The 18,036-nt window shown below is 47.6% G+C and overlaps 1 protein-coding gene across 3 annotated transcripts in view; it reads right to left on the reverse strand.

The window, feature by feature from the left end:
* RAB12 (RAB12, member RAS oncogene family) overlaps nt 1-14,966 on the reverse strand; it is a 22,610-nt gene extending 7,644 nt beyond the window's left edge. The window contains exons 1-2 of one of the 3 annotated variants that reach the window (XM_027088837.1): nt 14,485-14,955; nt 2,338-2,398 (exon numbers count right to left, since the gene is read on the reverse strand). In XM_027088837.1, coding sequence (XP_026944638.1) covers nt 2,338-2,398; nt 14,485-14,710 — 287 coding nt within the window. In that variant the 5' untranslated portion in view covers nt 14,711-14,955. Of the gene's footprint in view, nt 1-2,337; nt 2,399-5,257; nt 6,432-14,484 lie in introns of those variants that run through there. The other 2 variants (XM_027088838.1, XM_027088839.1) reach the window with 2 other exon arrangements.
* Between the last annotated feature and the right edge of the window lie 3,070 nt (nt 14,967-18,036).

Consider the following 18,036-nt stretch of genomic DNA (forward strand, 5'->3'; position numbering starts at 1 on the left):
AAAAAAAAAAAAAAAAAAAAAAAAAAAAAAAAAAATTCAATGAATCTGACGGCCCCTCCCTCAGTTATATTTTCCACCAACATTGTGCAGTTTTAAAAATTCCGGGAATGAAGTGCGAAGGGTGAGGAGCAGCAGAGGAGTGACGTGGAGGCAGCTTTCACATCCCAGAGAGCCGTGGTGTCGGGGCGTGCGTGCATCTCCCATAGCTGCACGCTCACACTCTACCCCCCAGAGCGGGATTCACAAGGTTGGGCCCTCTTAGCTCAGATTCAAAGGAAGGCAGCTGGATTCCAGAAGGATCCAATGTCACCGGCACAGAAGGCCTGTAGTGAGCAGAGTTCCAGGGCACAGGACACCTAGACGTAAATACCTCTGTAAATCAGATTACTCCTGCCTGAGACGGAACCCAAGTATTAACACATCACCTAGGATGTGCCTCTTTGGACAGGTGACCGTGTCATCATTGGGACACTGCTGTCACCCACTGTGCGTCACAAACGTTCTCACAACACCTGTGTCTCCTTTGTGAGGCAACCTTCACAGGTGCCAGGTACAGAGGTGGACACACCCCTAGAATCCTTTTTTTAAAAAAAATAAATTTATTTATTTTTATTTTTATTTATTTTTGGCTGTGTTGGGTCTTCGTTGCTGCGCGCAGGCTTTCTCTAGTTGCGGCGAGCAGGGGCTGCTCTTGGTTGCGGTGCACGGGCTTCTCTTGCTGCAGAGCACTGGCTCTAGGCACGTGGGCTTCAGTAGTTACGGCGCGTGGGCTCAGTAGTTGTGGCTCACTGGCTCTAGAGTGCAGGCTCCGTAGTTGTGGCGCACGGGCTTAGTTGCTCCACGCCACGTGGGATCCTCCTGGACCAGGAATCGAACCCATGCCCCCTGCGTTGGCAGGCAGATTCTCAACCACTGCGCCACCAGGGAAGCCTCCGAGAATCCTTTTAAAGACCGTCTTTTGTTTTTGAATTTGGCCACGCCACGTGGCCTGTGGGGTCCTAGCTCCCTGACCAGGGATTGAACCTGTGCCCCCTGCAGTAGAAGCGCAGAGTCTTAACCACTGGAACGCCAGGGAAGCCCCTAAAGACTGTCTTTACCTTAAAGAGTGTACGGTTAGAAACAGCGGCTCGCGTGAAAGGTACTCTGCTATTTCCAGAATTCAAAACCTGGGCAGCAATGCACACGCACAGCCTGATGCCTTCTTCAGTCATGGGCTAACAGAGTAAGAAATACCCATTTTCTATTACCAAGTATTTAGGGAAGACCATAAACGTCTCATAGTCAAGCCCCAAACAAAAATACGAAAAACAAAAACACAAAACAGAAAAGCAACACTTCCCCACCCCAATCCTTCAAGTGGGTTAAACAGTCAGCAGTCACCAATGCAGACATTACCTGACGGCCGGCGAGCTCCTCCGCTGGTTCGGGGGCAGTGGCGCCCCAGACAGGGACACGGGTGAGGATGAGGCATGGCACTAACACGCAAGCGTTAGGTGACGATGGAGCTACCGACGTGGCAGCAATGAACGCGGATGAAAGCAACACACACACGGCGGACAAACACTCAGAGCTGAGGTCTACCTGCGGGAGGAGTTAGTGGCTGAGATGCTGCCGCGCGACCGTGTTAACAGCAAGGGCGACTTGGGACACCCCCGGCAGGGCCGCTCCCACTGCCGCCGCCCCCGGGCCCTCCTCCAGAGGGGCTCCGGGGGTCCCCGCGGTGGCCGAGTGCTGAGCGGTCCGCACATGGCTGGTTTAGTCTCTCACACGCTCCTGACGTGCAGGGAGCCCAGTCTCTCCGGGCTCCACTCCATGGGGCACGGAGGGCCTCAGGGCACATGGCTCCGGCAATGGAGCTGGAAGGGCATGCGTGTCCCACGGTGGCCACCACGCGGTGCCACCAGGGACACAGCCTGTGGGGGACTTGCCAGGAGACAGCGCAACTCCGGGGAGGAACACACTGGCCTTTCTCTGAATGCTCGCAAAGCAATGTTAAAAACATGCAGACGAGCAGCGGAGCCATCGTTTTAGTGATGACGGTTTTGTCAAATGATGTGAAACTAGAGACTAAAGGCTCCAAACTAGTTGCCATAAAAGTCACATTCTTCTCCCCACAACTCCTATGTGCAAATGGGACCTGAGACAAGTGGACTCTTTCCTGAACTCTCCATTGACAAGTGAACTCTCCCCTGAAGGAAGGTCCGTTCATTCCACTTGAATGTGAGCAAAGGAGCGGAGACATAGGAGCGACAGACCAGCTTGAACGGTTAATTGTATTAGACAAGCATGTGGACTGGTAAACACACGTGGCAGGACCGGGTGTAGATGCCCACTTACCAGATTTGTAACCTAATTTTCTTTCCTCTTAGCTCTACGGTTTTGATTTTAAAGTCAACACCTGTAAATAAAACAGACGAAGATGAAGCAAAAACAATGCAATTCGTCAGAAAAATAATACTACTTGTACATTTTTATGCCATTATCAGAAAACCCAAAAAAACCGATCACACTAAATCCTAAAAGGAGAAAGCAGAAGTTTGCCAGTATGCGTAACGACCATCACTCTGTGCTTCCCGGCACAACTGAAGAGCCAAGGTATGTTCGGTTTTACCCTGAACTTGAGATGCAGCATTTGCTATTCATAATAGAGTTTATGACTACTAGAGATGTAGCATAAAAACCATTAATTACAACTAATCATTACATGAACAAATGAATGGTTTTATAAGCATGCTATCTCGGGGAAAATTCTTATATGTTACACTGGAAACTCAGTCCTGATTTCAAACAGCCTTAGTCTGAATTTAGAAATTATTGTATTAAATTTTTTAGCATTCACAAAAGTGACATTATTATATTGTCAATAGTGTGGAAGAGGAATTATTTTTTAAAAATTTACTCATACAACTTAATTTCATTTTTTATTTACTTTAACGGTAACAAGTAAACCAGCATGAATCATCAACCATTTCCAATTCAGCCCTTAAAGCTTCAGATAATTTTTTAAAACAAATTTTCATCTGTGGATGTTACCTTATATACTTCTCACTTATAGAAAACTTCAAGATTTCAAAACAATATTTTTTACACAATTTTCACAGCTAAGAAAAAATAAACCAAAGGGATGCCAGCTAAATTTGGGAACTGGAAACATAATCTCTACAGGAACTATATCGTGACTGCTTCATGGATCCAGGGTCCCGATGCTGCCGGGTCTCTACCGGGGCAGGGCTGGGGGGTGGGGCACTGATGCAGCTCTTCAAAGTCAGATGATGTTCTTGAGGTGAAGCCCAAGGCATGCGGCTGACTTTTATAATTAGTAACACACTGCAGACACCAGTGCAAACAAAACACATGTTTACAACCCTGGGTGGGACCAGGGTCTGTACAACAAAGAAAAGTGGCAGGAATATAAAATGTCACAGCTGGAGAATAGGCTACTGCATCTTGGTTCTTAATCTCTTGCACCTGCCCTGATTTCAAAGGTCACAGCAAACGGTGGTTAAGACAATTTCACTTGCAGTTCTGGAAAAGCTTTGCTTTCCCGAGTCAACTGACTCGCAGACAGCCTTGAAACAGGAAGCATGTCTGTACACGACCAACATCCTCAAATAGAGACCAAGCAGAATCCTTCATGACTCAACCACAAGGTAAGAGCAGAGCCTAACGTGATATTCTACAGGCCTGGAAACCAGCCTGGACCTATATGCTACGTTCTGATTTTAAAAAGGCACAGCTCAGACAAAACCCTTTCTTCCTGATATTAGCATAAAAGTAGGGCCTCACCGTGTTACTCTGTGATAGCAATTTACAAATCAAATTCATATTCTGCCATGACTACTATTCTGTTTTGCTTTTGTTTCTAGTTCCTTTTTTTTTTTTTTAAATTTTACTTAAGGGAGCTGCAACTTGTTAAGACTTGTTGCAGTGCCAGCTACATTTTATTGAAAAGAACTGGCCGATGATACTTCGTGAGCTCTGCTTCACGTCAACTACAAGAATCCCTTGAAACAGCCAGCACAAACAATTTTTGTTTTGATTAGGCCGTTTTCTCTGCTAAGAACCGTTCTGAGCCTGAACATGTCAGACCTTTTTGTCAAGCGACTTGAACAACTTTCCCACTTCAGCAGTCCTGCACTGTGGCTATTTTGTAACCACAAAGTTTAATGAGTAAAAATAAAAGGAAAGGGCATTAATAGTCAAAATCAGGAATAAGTGGTAATGTTATCACTGTGTGATTATAAATACACTACTAATTTCAATAGGAGAACATAGCAAAGATGAGCGAACAGCAAATAGGATTAAGAATCTGTTTAGCCGAAACTACCTAGTTTTAGTGAGTAGGTTAATGACATCACTAACAACAACAGAAAAATACCCAGTGGCTAAATCTAAAATTCCACAGAAGAAAACAGATCATTAAAATAGTCCCTTCTCTTAAATGAAATTTCCTTTACCATATCCAACAGCCACTAAGTAGCTGGTAATGGTTGGAAACTTATTCCATTTATAGCTTAGAAACAAATCCTTAAAGTATACAACTACACATTTTTTAAAAGCCTTTTTACATCAAGTCAAAAATATCTTGGCGCTATTTTTAACATTTACATGTCATAGAAATTATATATGATCCTTAACAAAAGGTAACAAGTCACCAATAGCCTCAAATAGGGGATTAGTTTTGAGAAAAGTCAGCACAGAGACTCCTGACTGAGCAGGGCCGCCCAGGACCAATGTTTATAAACAAATAAGGGACAAAAAAAAAGTGGCAACTTCTGTTGAAAACGAAGTTTCCTATAGTGTCAATTTTTTTTTTTTTTTGGCTGCACCGTGTGGCATGTCCGTTCCGACCAGGGATCGAGCCCCTGCCCCCTGTGTTGGAAGTGAGGAGTCTTAACCACTGGACCGCCAGGAAAGTCCCCTCCTATAGCGTCTTAAGCAACGGGAAGCAGCCAGCCTACCACTCCACCAGGTGGTGGAGACAGTCCTGCCCCTAAAGAGTTGAGTCATCCAGACCGAAATCAACAGCCCAGGCACTTGGCAAAGTGCCTTCCTCTGCTCTTCTCTCTTGGAGACCCTCCCTTTCTGCCCAGGAACCTTTTCGGTCCTAGGTGCTTCCCATCTGAGCCTCCCGACAGCCCCATGCCTTACCCGCGTTCCTCATCCATGTTACCAGTTCTGCCCCCTCCAGCCCTGACCCGTGGCTCCGTGGGTCTCCCCCATGTGACAGGAACAGGTGCCTTCTGAGCACACTCACCTTTGGCTCCCTGGAGCCTAGAACACTGCCTGGCCCACCACAGCGACCCAGTAAACCTGGTGAATGGAAACCTGCCCCTCTTCTCCATCAAACGCTGGGTGAGTAAGGAGAAATGCTGACTCTTCTTGGAAATAAAAGGAAATTGAGGACTGATGATGAAACACACACACACACACACACACACACACACACACACACACAAACCGTAGGAAGGAAGGGCGGATGTTCTGTCCTGAGTGTGCCTGGTGGACAGAGTGGTGGAATTCAGGGTGCCTAGCTCACACACATCACCCTGGAAATGGAGCATTTCATTTCTCCTACAATTCCTGTTACTGATGGTAAAACCTGAGAGGATGGTCAGTCTTAATATGTCCAGATCCTCTCCCTACACGCGCCCCTCCCAGCGGATTATTACGGTATCAGTTTACTCAGTCACATAGACAGGAAATGGTCCACTAAGTGAATGTCCTGCCACGTGACAGGGGCCTACCCTTCTTTAAGCTTAACCAATGTATGAAGTCTTCCTAAAAATATTTTGATCAGAAAGGACACAGGTAATCCCTCTGTCAATGGGTGTAGCTATGTATTCTATTCAAGTCGGCTTGATCTTAATTTCCTTTAATAACAATGAGAGTGGGCATCTGTCAGACCCCCTGTGCCTGACATGCAGCACGTGGGCTCCTTCAGAGCCCAGTGAGCCAGGCACTACTATACTCAGCGAGGCCAAGGTCATTTGCTTGAAAGTCATGATCACTTCTGCCAGTTGAGGGGCAGAGCCTAGATTCAAAATTGTAACACTGCCCACAACCAAAGGTTGTTAACATAAAAGTCAGATGCGTGGAAACAAGGAAAAGTGCAAAATCTGCAAATGGCCCAGAGTCACTGTTAAAGGGCTGTTAAGGGGCTGTTAAAGGACGTTTACCCTTGCGCCGTCATCTTTGTATTTATCTTTCATAAATCTCAGCAAGAGCATAAAGAATTGTTGCACTTGGTGCTGATTAGATTTCTAAGTTCCCTTGAAGGCAAAACATTTACAAAAAAAAAACTGCCGTGTTACGTTTTGCTGGGGCATAAAAAGTTACAAAAATGAAAATAGCAAAAATAAACAGAAGCTTCTTTCTTCACATTCCCTTCCAGCAAGAAGCAAAATAAAAGCAAAAATAACACGGCGGCCCATGCCTGCGATGACAGCTGAGCGTCCCTCCTCCACTCGCACACCCGCCCCCAACAACGAGGACCTGCAGTTGGCACCAGACTACGATTCTAGTTTACTTAACATGGATGATTTCACAGACTCTGAAATAGGTCTCAATTCAAGCAGTGGTTACGACGTTACTGCCAATTTATAATAACTATCTTAGGTGCACACACTGGCTTTTCTTCCAAGGACATCTATCCTTGACGGTGTCGCCCAATCCTGGACTACTGGTGGAGAGGATTCCCAGCATTTCCACTGAGTTGACAGTGAGAAAATAAACTAGGAAATGTGTCAAGGTCACACAGATAGAGGCAAATTTAACATTAGGAAACCCTCTCTTGAACATGAGGCCAGCCTTCTGCCTGACCACCGCCTTTCAGGGAGAGCGCCCGATAAAGGGCAGGCAATGCAGACCACCTTCCTGTAGTACTGACTCCAGGAGGCCCCCGAACCTCTGAAACCTTACCGTTTAATATTATGGGGGGCTTCTCCTACCTAAGCCGAGTTATGAGGATTCAACGAAACGGAAACTAAGTTACTGTAACTGTAAAATACTTCGATCATCTCAGAAGCAGGTACTATTAAAATAGTTTAAATAACTGCATGTCATTAAAAGATGCTCTCAGGTCTGAGGATATTAAATGTCCACCCCGAGTCTAACAAGACCTGCCCCTCTCAGTCCAGACCGGATGGCCTGCACCTCAGCAAAGACCACCCACCATCCCTGACCCGGACACACGCAGGAGATGGCCGTGCACTTGGCTGGAACAGACATGGACACACATGAACTTCATCCGGCAAGGAGAGGGGAGTCTGAGGTCACGCACTCCAGAGGGGGTGCGTGTTCGTTGTCATGAAAGCTTCATGGGCAAGGATGTGCTCCCCTTGCAGACAAAGAACAATGTCTCCCGGGTTTACTGCGTATAGTAACTCATTGCAGGGATCTTCTTGATGCTTTTATAGGTAGATACTGTCGTTGTCCCCATTCTACAGATGAAACACTGAAGCTCGGGCAGCTGGTACCTTGCCCAAGGTCAACAGGTGGGTAAGTGTGAGAGCACAGATTTGAACCCAGGCAGTCTGGCGCCTCCCAGATCTCTGCACAGCCTCACCTGAAGGCAAGAATGGAGGCAACTACTGGGAGGGAGCTGTAAACATGTTTTTAACGTCAAAAAAGGAATTCTGCGTTGCTAGGGAAATATATAAAAAAGCAAGAGTGAGGGACTGGCCTGCTCAGACTGCTCCCAAACGAGCAGGCCTGGCTCTACCCTCTGGCTACACACAGACCCCGGCTGAAAAGCAGGGAGTCATTTCAACCTCCTGGTCACCAGAGGAAGAGAATGTCGATGGGGGAGGAAGATCTGGAAAAGAAAAACCCCCAGATGATCAAACGGCAGATCAGTAACATTTTCTTCACTTGCTAAATACTAAGTTTACCACTGATCAGACGGGCCCATAAAATATGCCGGGAAATTCAAGGGCCTTTCTACTTTACCCAGGTCCTGTGCTTACACTTTGACACTTCATGCTCACCTGTATGTATTTCAGTATGCAGCCTTAAAGGATAACAATTATATTTTGGAGTGTTGCAGAGTTTTTGCATCTGTAGTATAATTTAGGAGGATAAGGGAACATCTATAGTTGCCTTTTCTGGTCCAGGTACATAAGCTATTTCGTTCCTGTAGCACCAGAGAGGAACAGAGTGTGAGTTCTATTTTTTCTTTTCATGAAGGAGGAAACTGAAGTTAAGGTGCTGCCTAAAGACAGTGACAGCTTGTGAGTAGAGCTGGGACTTAAATCCAGGACTGTCTGCCCACCCCCCCAAGCCCACACTCTTCCTCCCTCTCACCCCCACCCTCTGCCGGGAGCTTCGAGAATGACGGGAGTGGCCAAGGAGACAGTCCAGTGTCTTAAAGGAAAAACCAAAAGTGAAAGTTTGGTTGCGGGTGCGTGATTGTGTAGCAGGCCTAGCTTCTGCGTTACATTACATTACGCTGGAACAACGAGGAGACTTGCGTTCCCCGGCAACTCCCATCACCAGCTTGCCGGAGGTGGGTCTGCAAGTTGTGCTTTGGTTTTGTAAACTAAGGCCTTAGGTCAGCACTAGACACCAAACAGAAGAGGCTGTCAGATTTTGGGGGAAAAGGTTTCCTGCGGCATACAATGTTCTCTTAAGCCTGTGCTGTATTTTCTGGTTTTAAAGTTCAAGGGTTAAAAAAAAAAAAAATCCCATCCAATTAAGGGCACTCTTTTAGGCTTATAGTTCTGGCTTTCCAAATCCTTTCTGAATATCAAAGCTGTGCAACTAAAGGACAAAAGGAGAAGAATCCTCTTCCTCCTCTGTTAAAGTGTAGCTTTTTACATCCTCCCTAACATTTTTTTTTTCACAGCCCTCTTCAGGACTCACTTCCCCTTCTGAAAAGGACAAGCCAGGTGAGCAGGTGTGCTTCCTGCACCATGAAATGGCCTGCAGAATAGAGTCTTACAGAAGTACGAGCAGCCTCTCATGAAAGACCTGCTGACTAGTGCACAAAACTATGCCTTCCTTACAAATTCAAGCAAACGCTTCACAAGAACGATGTTTCTGGCATGCAAGGCTGGAGAATAATTTGGCCCTATCAGCTCTCGAAGGAACCCAGGCTGCCTCCTAAAGCTAGTCCACAGACCCTCGGCCGATGGTTCCGCAGAGCCCACAGCTGCAGGACAGGCAATCTTGAAGAATCTGGATCCCTATCATCGAGCATAAGCAGAACTTTCTTCTGCAGTGTGAGTGCACGACACTGAAAGAAAGGCTGAAGGCACATAAGCCAGGTCTTTAAATAGATTTTTATTCAACCTCAACAACCGGGATCGCCAACTTTCCACACTTATTTTGAAAGACAGCTACTTTATTTCCACAAATGCGCTCTGCACAGCCTATCAGCGTGCCCTGGGTGCATTAAATAAGCCAAATCACACACTGCACAGCGTATGCTGGCATAGAAACTGACCGTTCCTCTTCCACTCCCTTCTCCCTGAGTCATCTTGTTACATCATCCCGGCAGGGGAGGGGCTGACACTGAGAGCTTCAGAGTCTGGGCTTTGGAGTGGGAATTCGGACGACTCTCCCTATCTCCCTTGTTGAGTGAAACACTCGGGCAGCTCAGCTATGGCTGAAAAGACTGCACACAACCACAGAAAAGCAACACAAAACACACAGCTTATCATTTTAATCCAGCATGAAACGATCATTCTGGGTTTCTGAACAAAAATCTGTGACCTAAATTTCCAGAATAAAGTACAAGCAGTCGATTTCCCTTGACAGCAGCTCCACTGCTTGTAGGCAAAGCAGACCAGAACCTGATGGCCTGCATCTCATCCATCTCGTCCCATAACATTCAAGGCCAATCCACAGACAGCCTGTCCTGCACAGGATTTACATCCACCTGTTCCTTGGACCTCTCGATTCTGCTTCTGGCTCTACTGCTGGCCCTGATGAACCAGTCACCTGCACCACGACGTTTCCCCGCCCTGGGAACAAGCTTCCCGAGTGCACATGGGACCCGAAGAGGTGCGCACTGAGAACAGAGACCACGGCACGTGACTGAGTGGGAACAGCGCTTCCAGCAAGTGCTATCAACCCTCTAAGACCACTTACTCTCAGGGGCCAGGCTGTGAAGTTTAATGCATGGATGCAAAATGAGAAAAATGAAGACAGAGTAGTGAGGTTCTCAAACTGAATTCAAAAGAACTTTTAAATTCTGATATTCTGTCTTTCCTAATTTTTTTGGTCTACCTCATGTTAAGTCTTTTCTTTTTAAAGTCGGTGGTAGTGGATTGTTAAAAAATGTCCTTACATGGCAAAGTAAAAGAAATGGCAATCCTATGTTGGCCTCCGGCACTTTGAAAGAAACTTTACTGCCCAGGAAATGAGAATTCTGGTCCAAACTGTCTTACTCCTCCTTTTCCTCTATTTAAATATATTTTAATAAATATGTAAAAGACTTAAGATATTTGAATAATTGAATATTTAGGTAAGAAATGCAATTTTCAGAGCAGTATTTTAATATCCAGAGGAAAGTGACAAATGATAGGGGCATAGTTAAAGAAAGTCAATGTCAATGATACCATAGATCGATGACATCACTACCTTCACAGGGCTCTCAGGGGGACCAAGTTAGGCAGGTAGGAAAGGGTTTCATGGTGTCTGATTCTGAGCCATCCAAAATTTCAGAATAAAGTGAATTTAAATCTCAAAGTAAGCTAAGGAACAGACAGACAAAAGGAACTCACTTGCAGCCCTGGCCCTGACCACTTGCTGACTGCTGGGCCACTGTGGATGAATTGTCTACCCTCTGGGACTCTGCTTCCTCATCTGTAAAATGGGGAAACTTTCAGGATTGTCGTGAGGTTTAGAAAGAGTATACTCTTGCTGGTACACAGTACATGCTCAAGAAATGTAGCTACCACTAATAGGCCGTAAACTTTTACATGCAACGACAATACATTACTTATCCAAAGTCACAAACTCGTTTATGGCAAAGCTTATATCAAGAGCCCAGGTTTTCTAGAATGTTTTTCTAGAAATTTAATGCTGCTGGGTGGGTGGAGGCAGGGTGCTGCCTGATAAAAATATTTCGATCCAAACAAACTTAACAGTTAGCCTCCAATCGTTAAAAAACAAAGGTTGACAGATACATAATTTTATGAGTTTTTTTTTTTTTAGAGACTTGTGAATTTCTAGTCAACTAGTTTTTTTTTTCCATTTTTCAAACTTCAAAAACCTGTTCCTGAGGCTTTCAAAGCCCCTGTCAAACCACGCCAGCCACATCAGACCAAGTGACTCAATTCCATGAACACAAAATCCCATTTGAAAGTAATACTCCACCTACACAATCTCCATTAACTGGGCCAATTATTTATTTATTTATCTATCTATTTATCTATTTATTTATGGCTGCGTTGGGTCTTCGTTGCCGTGCACACACAGGCTTTCTCTAGTTGTGGTGAGCGGGGGCTACTCTTTGTTGTGGTGCGCGGGCTTCTCATCGCGGTGGCTTCTCTTGTTGCAGAGCATGGGCTCTAGGGTGCTGTGGGCTTCAGTAGTTGTGGCATGTGGGCTCAGCAGTTGTGGCTCGCAGGCTCAGCAGTTGTGGCACATCGGCTTAGCTGCTCTGCGGCACGTGGGATCTTCCCAGACCAGGGCTCGAACCCATGTCCCCTGCCTTGGCAGGCGGATTCTTAACCACTGTGCCCCCAGGGAAGGCCCAATACGTCAATTATGAAAAACAGTCTTTTCAGTTTCATACCCTGGTGAGTTCTGTGTGTCTTGTAAACAAAATCAACTTTTGATTTGATTAATAATACAACAACAAAAAAATCATTTTGTTCATTTGTAACTTTACAAAATAGGTTTATTACCTCAAATTCCTCAGGATATCTGCTACCATCTTTTACAGAAAGTCCAGTGGGTCTGACTCACTGGAGATGCGTGCTTCCAGCCTGAGGTTGGCTGAGCCATTACTGGAGTGACCCTCCTGGGTCAGCACCTGTGCCGGGCTGCGGGGCACATGGTCTTTTCCAGACTCTGCCAGCCATACAGGGTGAGGGCAAGGGGCCCCGCGGAGCAGAATCTGCAGAGCTGACTGTGCTGCGTGGACACGAAACTCAACAACTGGCCTCAGAAGGACCCTACAAGCCACCTGCGGGAGGCATTCAGGTGAGGCAACCCCAACTGTACAGCACACCCAGCGCCACATTTAAATGCGCTTTTCTAAAGGAACGCGGGGAATGAACTTCATGTCTACAGCATTCCAGTGCAGAGGAAGCCTCCCCCTTCAGCCCTCATCCCACCCCGACTGGGGGGGCTTCCTCCACGCTCCCCAGCCTGTACCCATCTCTACATTCCCCTCATCACCCTGGGGCATCCCAAGCCCCACGGCTCTGAGCCACATCTGGACAGAGACTTTGTCCTCTTCACTCAAGCCCCCGTGGGTAGCACAGCACCAGCACACGGTAGGTGCTCAGTAAGTGATCTGATAAGTGGAAGGGAAAAGCAGCTCACAGGCAGAGATTGAAGGGGGGTTAACTTTCTTAAAGTGTTCTCACACTCTGGGTCAGACCAGAAGTTAGCATCTTTCTCTGAACTTCCCACAACTAATAAACACTTATCAAGCCGAGCACTACAGGCTACTTATGGAGGAAACAAACATGAGCAAGACAAAGTCCAAGTTCACAGGGAGCCCCACAACAGCAGTGGTGTGGGGAGGCGTGTGCGTTTACGCTTGTTTGTTAAGGGGACAGAGAAACCGACTGCCTGGTCCCCTCGCCTCCCGGTTTCTTCCCGATTCCCAAATACCCGATGCAACCCTGCCAGGGCTGTACCCAGAGGCCTTTATGGTTCCTGCTGCTACAGGAGAAGATGCACACTCCATGGCCTGGCAGCCAAGGTCCTGAGGCATTCATTCCCGATGTCCCCTAATGATGCCTTCCCAGACTGTGCGGGTGTTGCTCCACTGCGGCCCCGGCTTAAAAAACCCCTCCTCACCTCTCCTCTGCCCAGTTCTAAGCACACCTGTGCTCATCCCCCATCTCGCCCTCCAGCCACCCAAGCCCTGTTATCCACCCATTATTCCTGTGCTAGTTTCTCTTCACCTAGTACAGCTATGTTACTCTTCATTTTCACATATTTTTAAGCGTGGAGCCGTAAAAGATGGATAATTCTGAATTGCTTTTAGTTCTATTTCACTTATGCCAGGTACTAAAATAACAGTATAAACCCTCGTTGGATGGTTTAATAACTCCCTGTACTTTATATGATCCAAGATTGGATGTCTGAACCAGGTCTAAGGTACACTACTGAACTTTAATGTCATGACTCCAAGGCCAAGATATTAAAAACACACAGGGTACAGAGAGCACAAATATGTCCAAAATGATCTATTATAAAAAAAAGCATGAAGGGAAACACATTCTCACAAACAAAACAAAAAGACAATACAAAAACTGGGAGGTTAGTCTTCCAATAAGACATTTTAAATGTAGTAGTGTTTTGTTACATGACAACTTAAAGCCAGTTCATCCCCAAATTGTATCACCTTGGAACTACCACTGGTTACAATACTAAATATTTGTACAAGTGTGTGGAATGATACTTTTAATTCTGAGTTTCATATTTACATACCATTTATTCACTGTTTCTTGGACCTCCCCTAGGGGAATCCCTCCCTATTACTGAAGGTGACTGATATTCCTTTCAAAGAACCATCTCATCTGCGGGGTTCCCCTACCTTTGACAGCTTTTAAGGGGTTTTCCATAGAAGCAGCTGTTACCGACTGCGACCTGACAGACCTCAACGCCAAGGCCTGTACATGTGACTTCATCAGAAAACTTCCCTGCAGTTTCAATTTTACATCCTGAGGACACGATACTTCCTGACCCGGTTGGTTCTGTAATTACTTCGCTATACTTCACGCACCTGGCGGTGCCGGAGGCCTCCTCCCCACTTTCGGAGCCCCTGGGGGGTTATTTGAGGTCACGGACAAACACAGCTGAAGTCCTTCTGCCCCGCATTTACAGTTAAAAGAAACTTAGTGTAGCGTTAGTTTGAATATTCCCCGGAGATCCTCCACAGGGAATTTAAAACGTCATTATTTCACCGCAACAAAAAAGTGAGTTCAAAATTAGAAAATAAGCCGGGTTGACAGTGGAAATACCCCTACTCCTAGGACGGCAAAGTTAGGGCATCAAAATTCACCAGACATGACGCACTCTGGCCATCTAGCCAGGGCACAGCTCGAGTCCACCACGCTGCCCACCTGCCCCCCACCTGTCACCACCTTTTTCCTGGTAACGAGTGGGCGGGGGGTTTCCGGGGAGAGAAGCTCCGGGCTGGACGGGCCCCGCGCATCACCCGGCCTCGTGACGGCGCAGGGCGGGGGCGCAGGACGACTCTGCGTGGGGACGGGGGTCTCCACCCGGCGCGGGGCAGGGGAGGCAGGGGCTCCCCGGGGCCGACCCCGCATGCACGGCCTGGCCGGCCAGCCTTACCCACGGTGGACTTGCAGGCCTCGCAGAAGGTGTCGTCGGTAAAGCGCTCCATCAGGCTGGTCTTGCCCACGCCGCGGGAGCCGATGATGATGACCTGCAGCTTGAAGTCGGCCGGCCTGGGGGGCTGCTTCCTCCGCCGGGACTGGCCGCCCGACAGTGCCGGGGAGCCCGCGCCCAGGCCGCCGCCGCCCGCGGGCCGCCTCTGCAGCGCGGCGCCCGGATCCATGCACGCATGCGGCCCCCGCGCGGCCCGCCGCCCGCCGCGCGCCCCGGGCCCCGGCGCTCCCTCGGCCTCCGCCGCGCGCCGCGGGTCGGCCCCGGGCTGGGCGAGCGCGCGCTCAAGAGGCCCCGGCGGTCCACGGGCTCCGCGCTGCTGCTGTGCCACCGGCCGGCCCCCCGCGCCCGTGTCCGCTCCGCCGCCGCCGCCACCGCCGGGTGAAGAGGAAGGGAAGCAGCTACTCCGCAGCAGCGGCAGCAGCATCCCGGGCGAGGCGGAGCGACGGCGCAGGCGCGGCTGGCGGGGAGGGGGGGCGGGGCGCGGGGCTGCCGGGAGCGCGTCCCCTGCCGGCGGGAGGACCGCCCGCCTGCGCGCCTCCCCCGTATTCTCGCCCCCTCTGCTCTGCCTGCCTCCACTGCCCTCTCTTCCCTGCCCTTTATTTCTGCGGCTTTCACCTTCCCTTCTCCTCCATCCCCATCCATCCCCCCTTTCCTTTTTCCCTCCTCCTGTCCCTGCCGTCATTGAACGCAGCCCCCAAACACCAGGCCAGTGTGTTAGCCGTCTCCCCGCTAACCTGTTGAACTCTGAGATATTCCCCAAATCACTGCCACAAACTCGCACTGTCACCGGGCGCTGAGAGTCCCTGGCCGGCCCCCGCCTCGACCCCCGCCCCCTGGGAGTCCCGTGCAGACCCACCCTCGCTCAGGCCCAGACCCCACCTACCCCGCTTGGGAAGGAGACTGATCACCTCTGTCTTACATTTTCCGTAGGAAACTCGCGAAATCAGTTATTTTTAGCCCTGATTGCTGCCTAATTCAAAGTGCAGAAGTTTTCATTCCATTTGACTTTTAAAATAAATAAATAGGCTGCTCCTTTGGGGAAGCGAGTGAGTTCAGATTCAAACAGTAAGAAACTCCAAGATTGACACTCCAAAAGTTTAGGAATTGTGGACTCGGGCAGTGTGTTTTGCCGTTTCTATTTGAAAGGATTTAAGGATACAGAAAACCACTGCTCTGACTCCTTGCCAGGGATTTGTTTAGCAAATTCCTCAGCGTGAACTTGAGCACCTCAGAACACAGGGTTCTAAACATGATAGGAGCTGGCACATTTGCCGAGAATGATCAGGTAACCCACCAAATTTCAGCTTTATTTAGCAGTGGATTTAGTAATGCGTAGCCCGTGTGGCTATTGCTCTATAAACGTGATTTGTAAAAATTTAGCGTTGCCCACAAAGTAAATTGGAAGCTTACACTGATAAGAGAATTCTTAGCGTTCCAAAAGCAATCAAAATAGGAGTCTTTTCATTAGTTAGCATGTTTAAAATATGGTCAGATCTCTATTATTTTAAGCACACCTCGCTCACAATCAGGGAGCCTCTCTGAGCTGTGGATTTCTCTCATCTTATATAGGAATGAGAGCGACCCCTCTTGCCAATCAGCATCGTCAGGAAAACATCTACTAACAACCTATGCAGAGTCTGTTATTAACTCACTGTGGTTTTTTTTAAAATAAATTTATTTTATTTACTTATTATTTTTGGCAGTGTTGAGTCTTCATTGCTGCATGCGGGCTTTCTCTAGTTGCAGCGAGCGGGGGCTATTCTTCGTTGCGGTGCGCAGGCTTCTCATTGTGGTGGCTTCTCTTGTTGAGGAGCACGGGCTCTACGCACGGGGGCTCAGTAGTTGTGGCTCACGGGCTTAGTTGCGCTGCTTAGTTGGCTGTGTTGGATCTTCATTGCTACTGACATAAACTGTTTTGTGTCTTTGTAGAAAACTTATCAAGAATAGCTCGAACAGTGCTCATCTTGTCACGTGACTTAGGATAAGGAGTGGACATCCCTTCCATGCTGTGGTGAATTGATACACTCCTTCCTAAGTTTGGATCAGCTTCCAACATTTTGTTCTTTGCATGTTCAATGTTATGAATTATCTCCAAAAGTTCATTGAATGTTAAGTTTTTTGCTGGCATTCGTTCCTCTGGGCCGCTTCATCCTTTTCACCACAACCATTTTCCTCTGCTGTGTTGATAAGCAGGTCTTCACTGAGCTCCTCTGTCAGCACATCTAAGACCTCTCAAAAGGCAGCAGGGTCACTCATCCCACAGTCAGCCATTTTTTAAAATATCTATTTTATTGAAGTATAGTTGATTTACAATGTTGTTAATTTCTGCTGTACAGCAAAGTGGCTCAGTTTTACATATATATTCCTTTTCATATTCTCTTCCATTATGGTTTATCCCAGGATATTGAATATAGTTCCCTGTGCTATACAGTAGGACCTTGTTGTTTATCCATTCTGTATGTAATAGTTTGCCTCTGCTAACCCCAAACTCCCAATCCACTCCTCCCCCGCCCCCAGCCATTTCTTCTCTAACTCCATTCCCGTAGATTGTTTCCCTTCCTGCATGAACACTTTTCATTTCTTTGATGCACCTTCCTTTTTGGTGACCAATTTCCTCTTTTGACTATCCATTTTTGTAAAATGTCATGTGGGTTTCGCACTGGGAGACAAGGAGGCAACACAATGACACACTTTGCTGTCAGGGGAAGGGGGCAGCACTGAATAACACACACAGCGACCAGTCACCAACAGACTTTGAAAGAAGTGACATTGTAACGGAGACTCTGACTCCATTTGTTCATGTTTGACTACTGACATCTTTTAAGCCTCACCCCTTCCTCTTCCCCTGCTGCCCCACATCTGGGCAAGTGAAAAGAAAGCCCAGGCACTCCCTCTCTTGGCTGCATTGGGTCTTCATTGCTGCATGGGCTTTCTCTAGTTGTGGTGAGCGGGGGCTACTCTTCGTTGTAGCGCACAGGTTTCTCATTGTGGTGGCTTCTCTTGTTGCAGAGCACGGGCTCTAGGTGCGCGGGCTTCAGCAGTTGTGGCTCACGGGCTCTAGAGCGCAGGCTCTGTAGTTGTGGTGCATGGGCTTAGTTGCTCCACGGCATGTGGGATCTTCCAGGACCAGGGATTGAACCCGTGTCCCCTGCATTGGCAGGCGGGTTCTTAACCACTGTGCCACCGGGGAAGCCCTCAGGTGAAGTTTTAAAATATTATCTTTCATTTGACCTGAATATTTTTACCTTTGTGAAATGGCTCAACCAAACAATATTTGTTTCCATTTTATTATTTAATAACATATCATTGTAAGTTATGACACTTAAGCAAGTGACCCTTAGAATGTGTATCTGTGGTGGGTGTCATGTTCCTTCCTGTCAAAAAGATGGGAAATCTAGACATCTGGGAAGTAGCTGACACAAGGCAGTCTACATCAAAATCTTGCACTCTGCATTACGAAAAGAAAATGTATTTACACACACGTTTTTAAAGAAA

Source organism: Aethalodelphis obliquidens, unplaced genomic scaffold (genome assembly GCF_003676395.1).
Source record: "Aethalodelphis obliquidens isolate GAN/ISIS:26980383/991018 unplaced genomic scaffold, ASM367639v1 scaffold63, whole genome shotgun sequence".
Classification (NCBI taxonomy): Eukaryota; Metazoa; Chordata; class Mammalia; order Artiodactyla; family Delphinidae; genus Aethalodelphis; species Aethalodelphis obliquidens.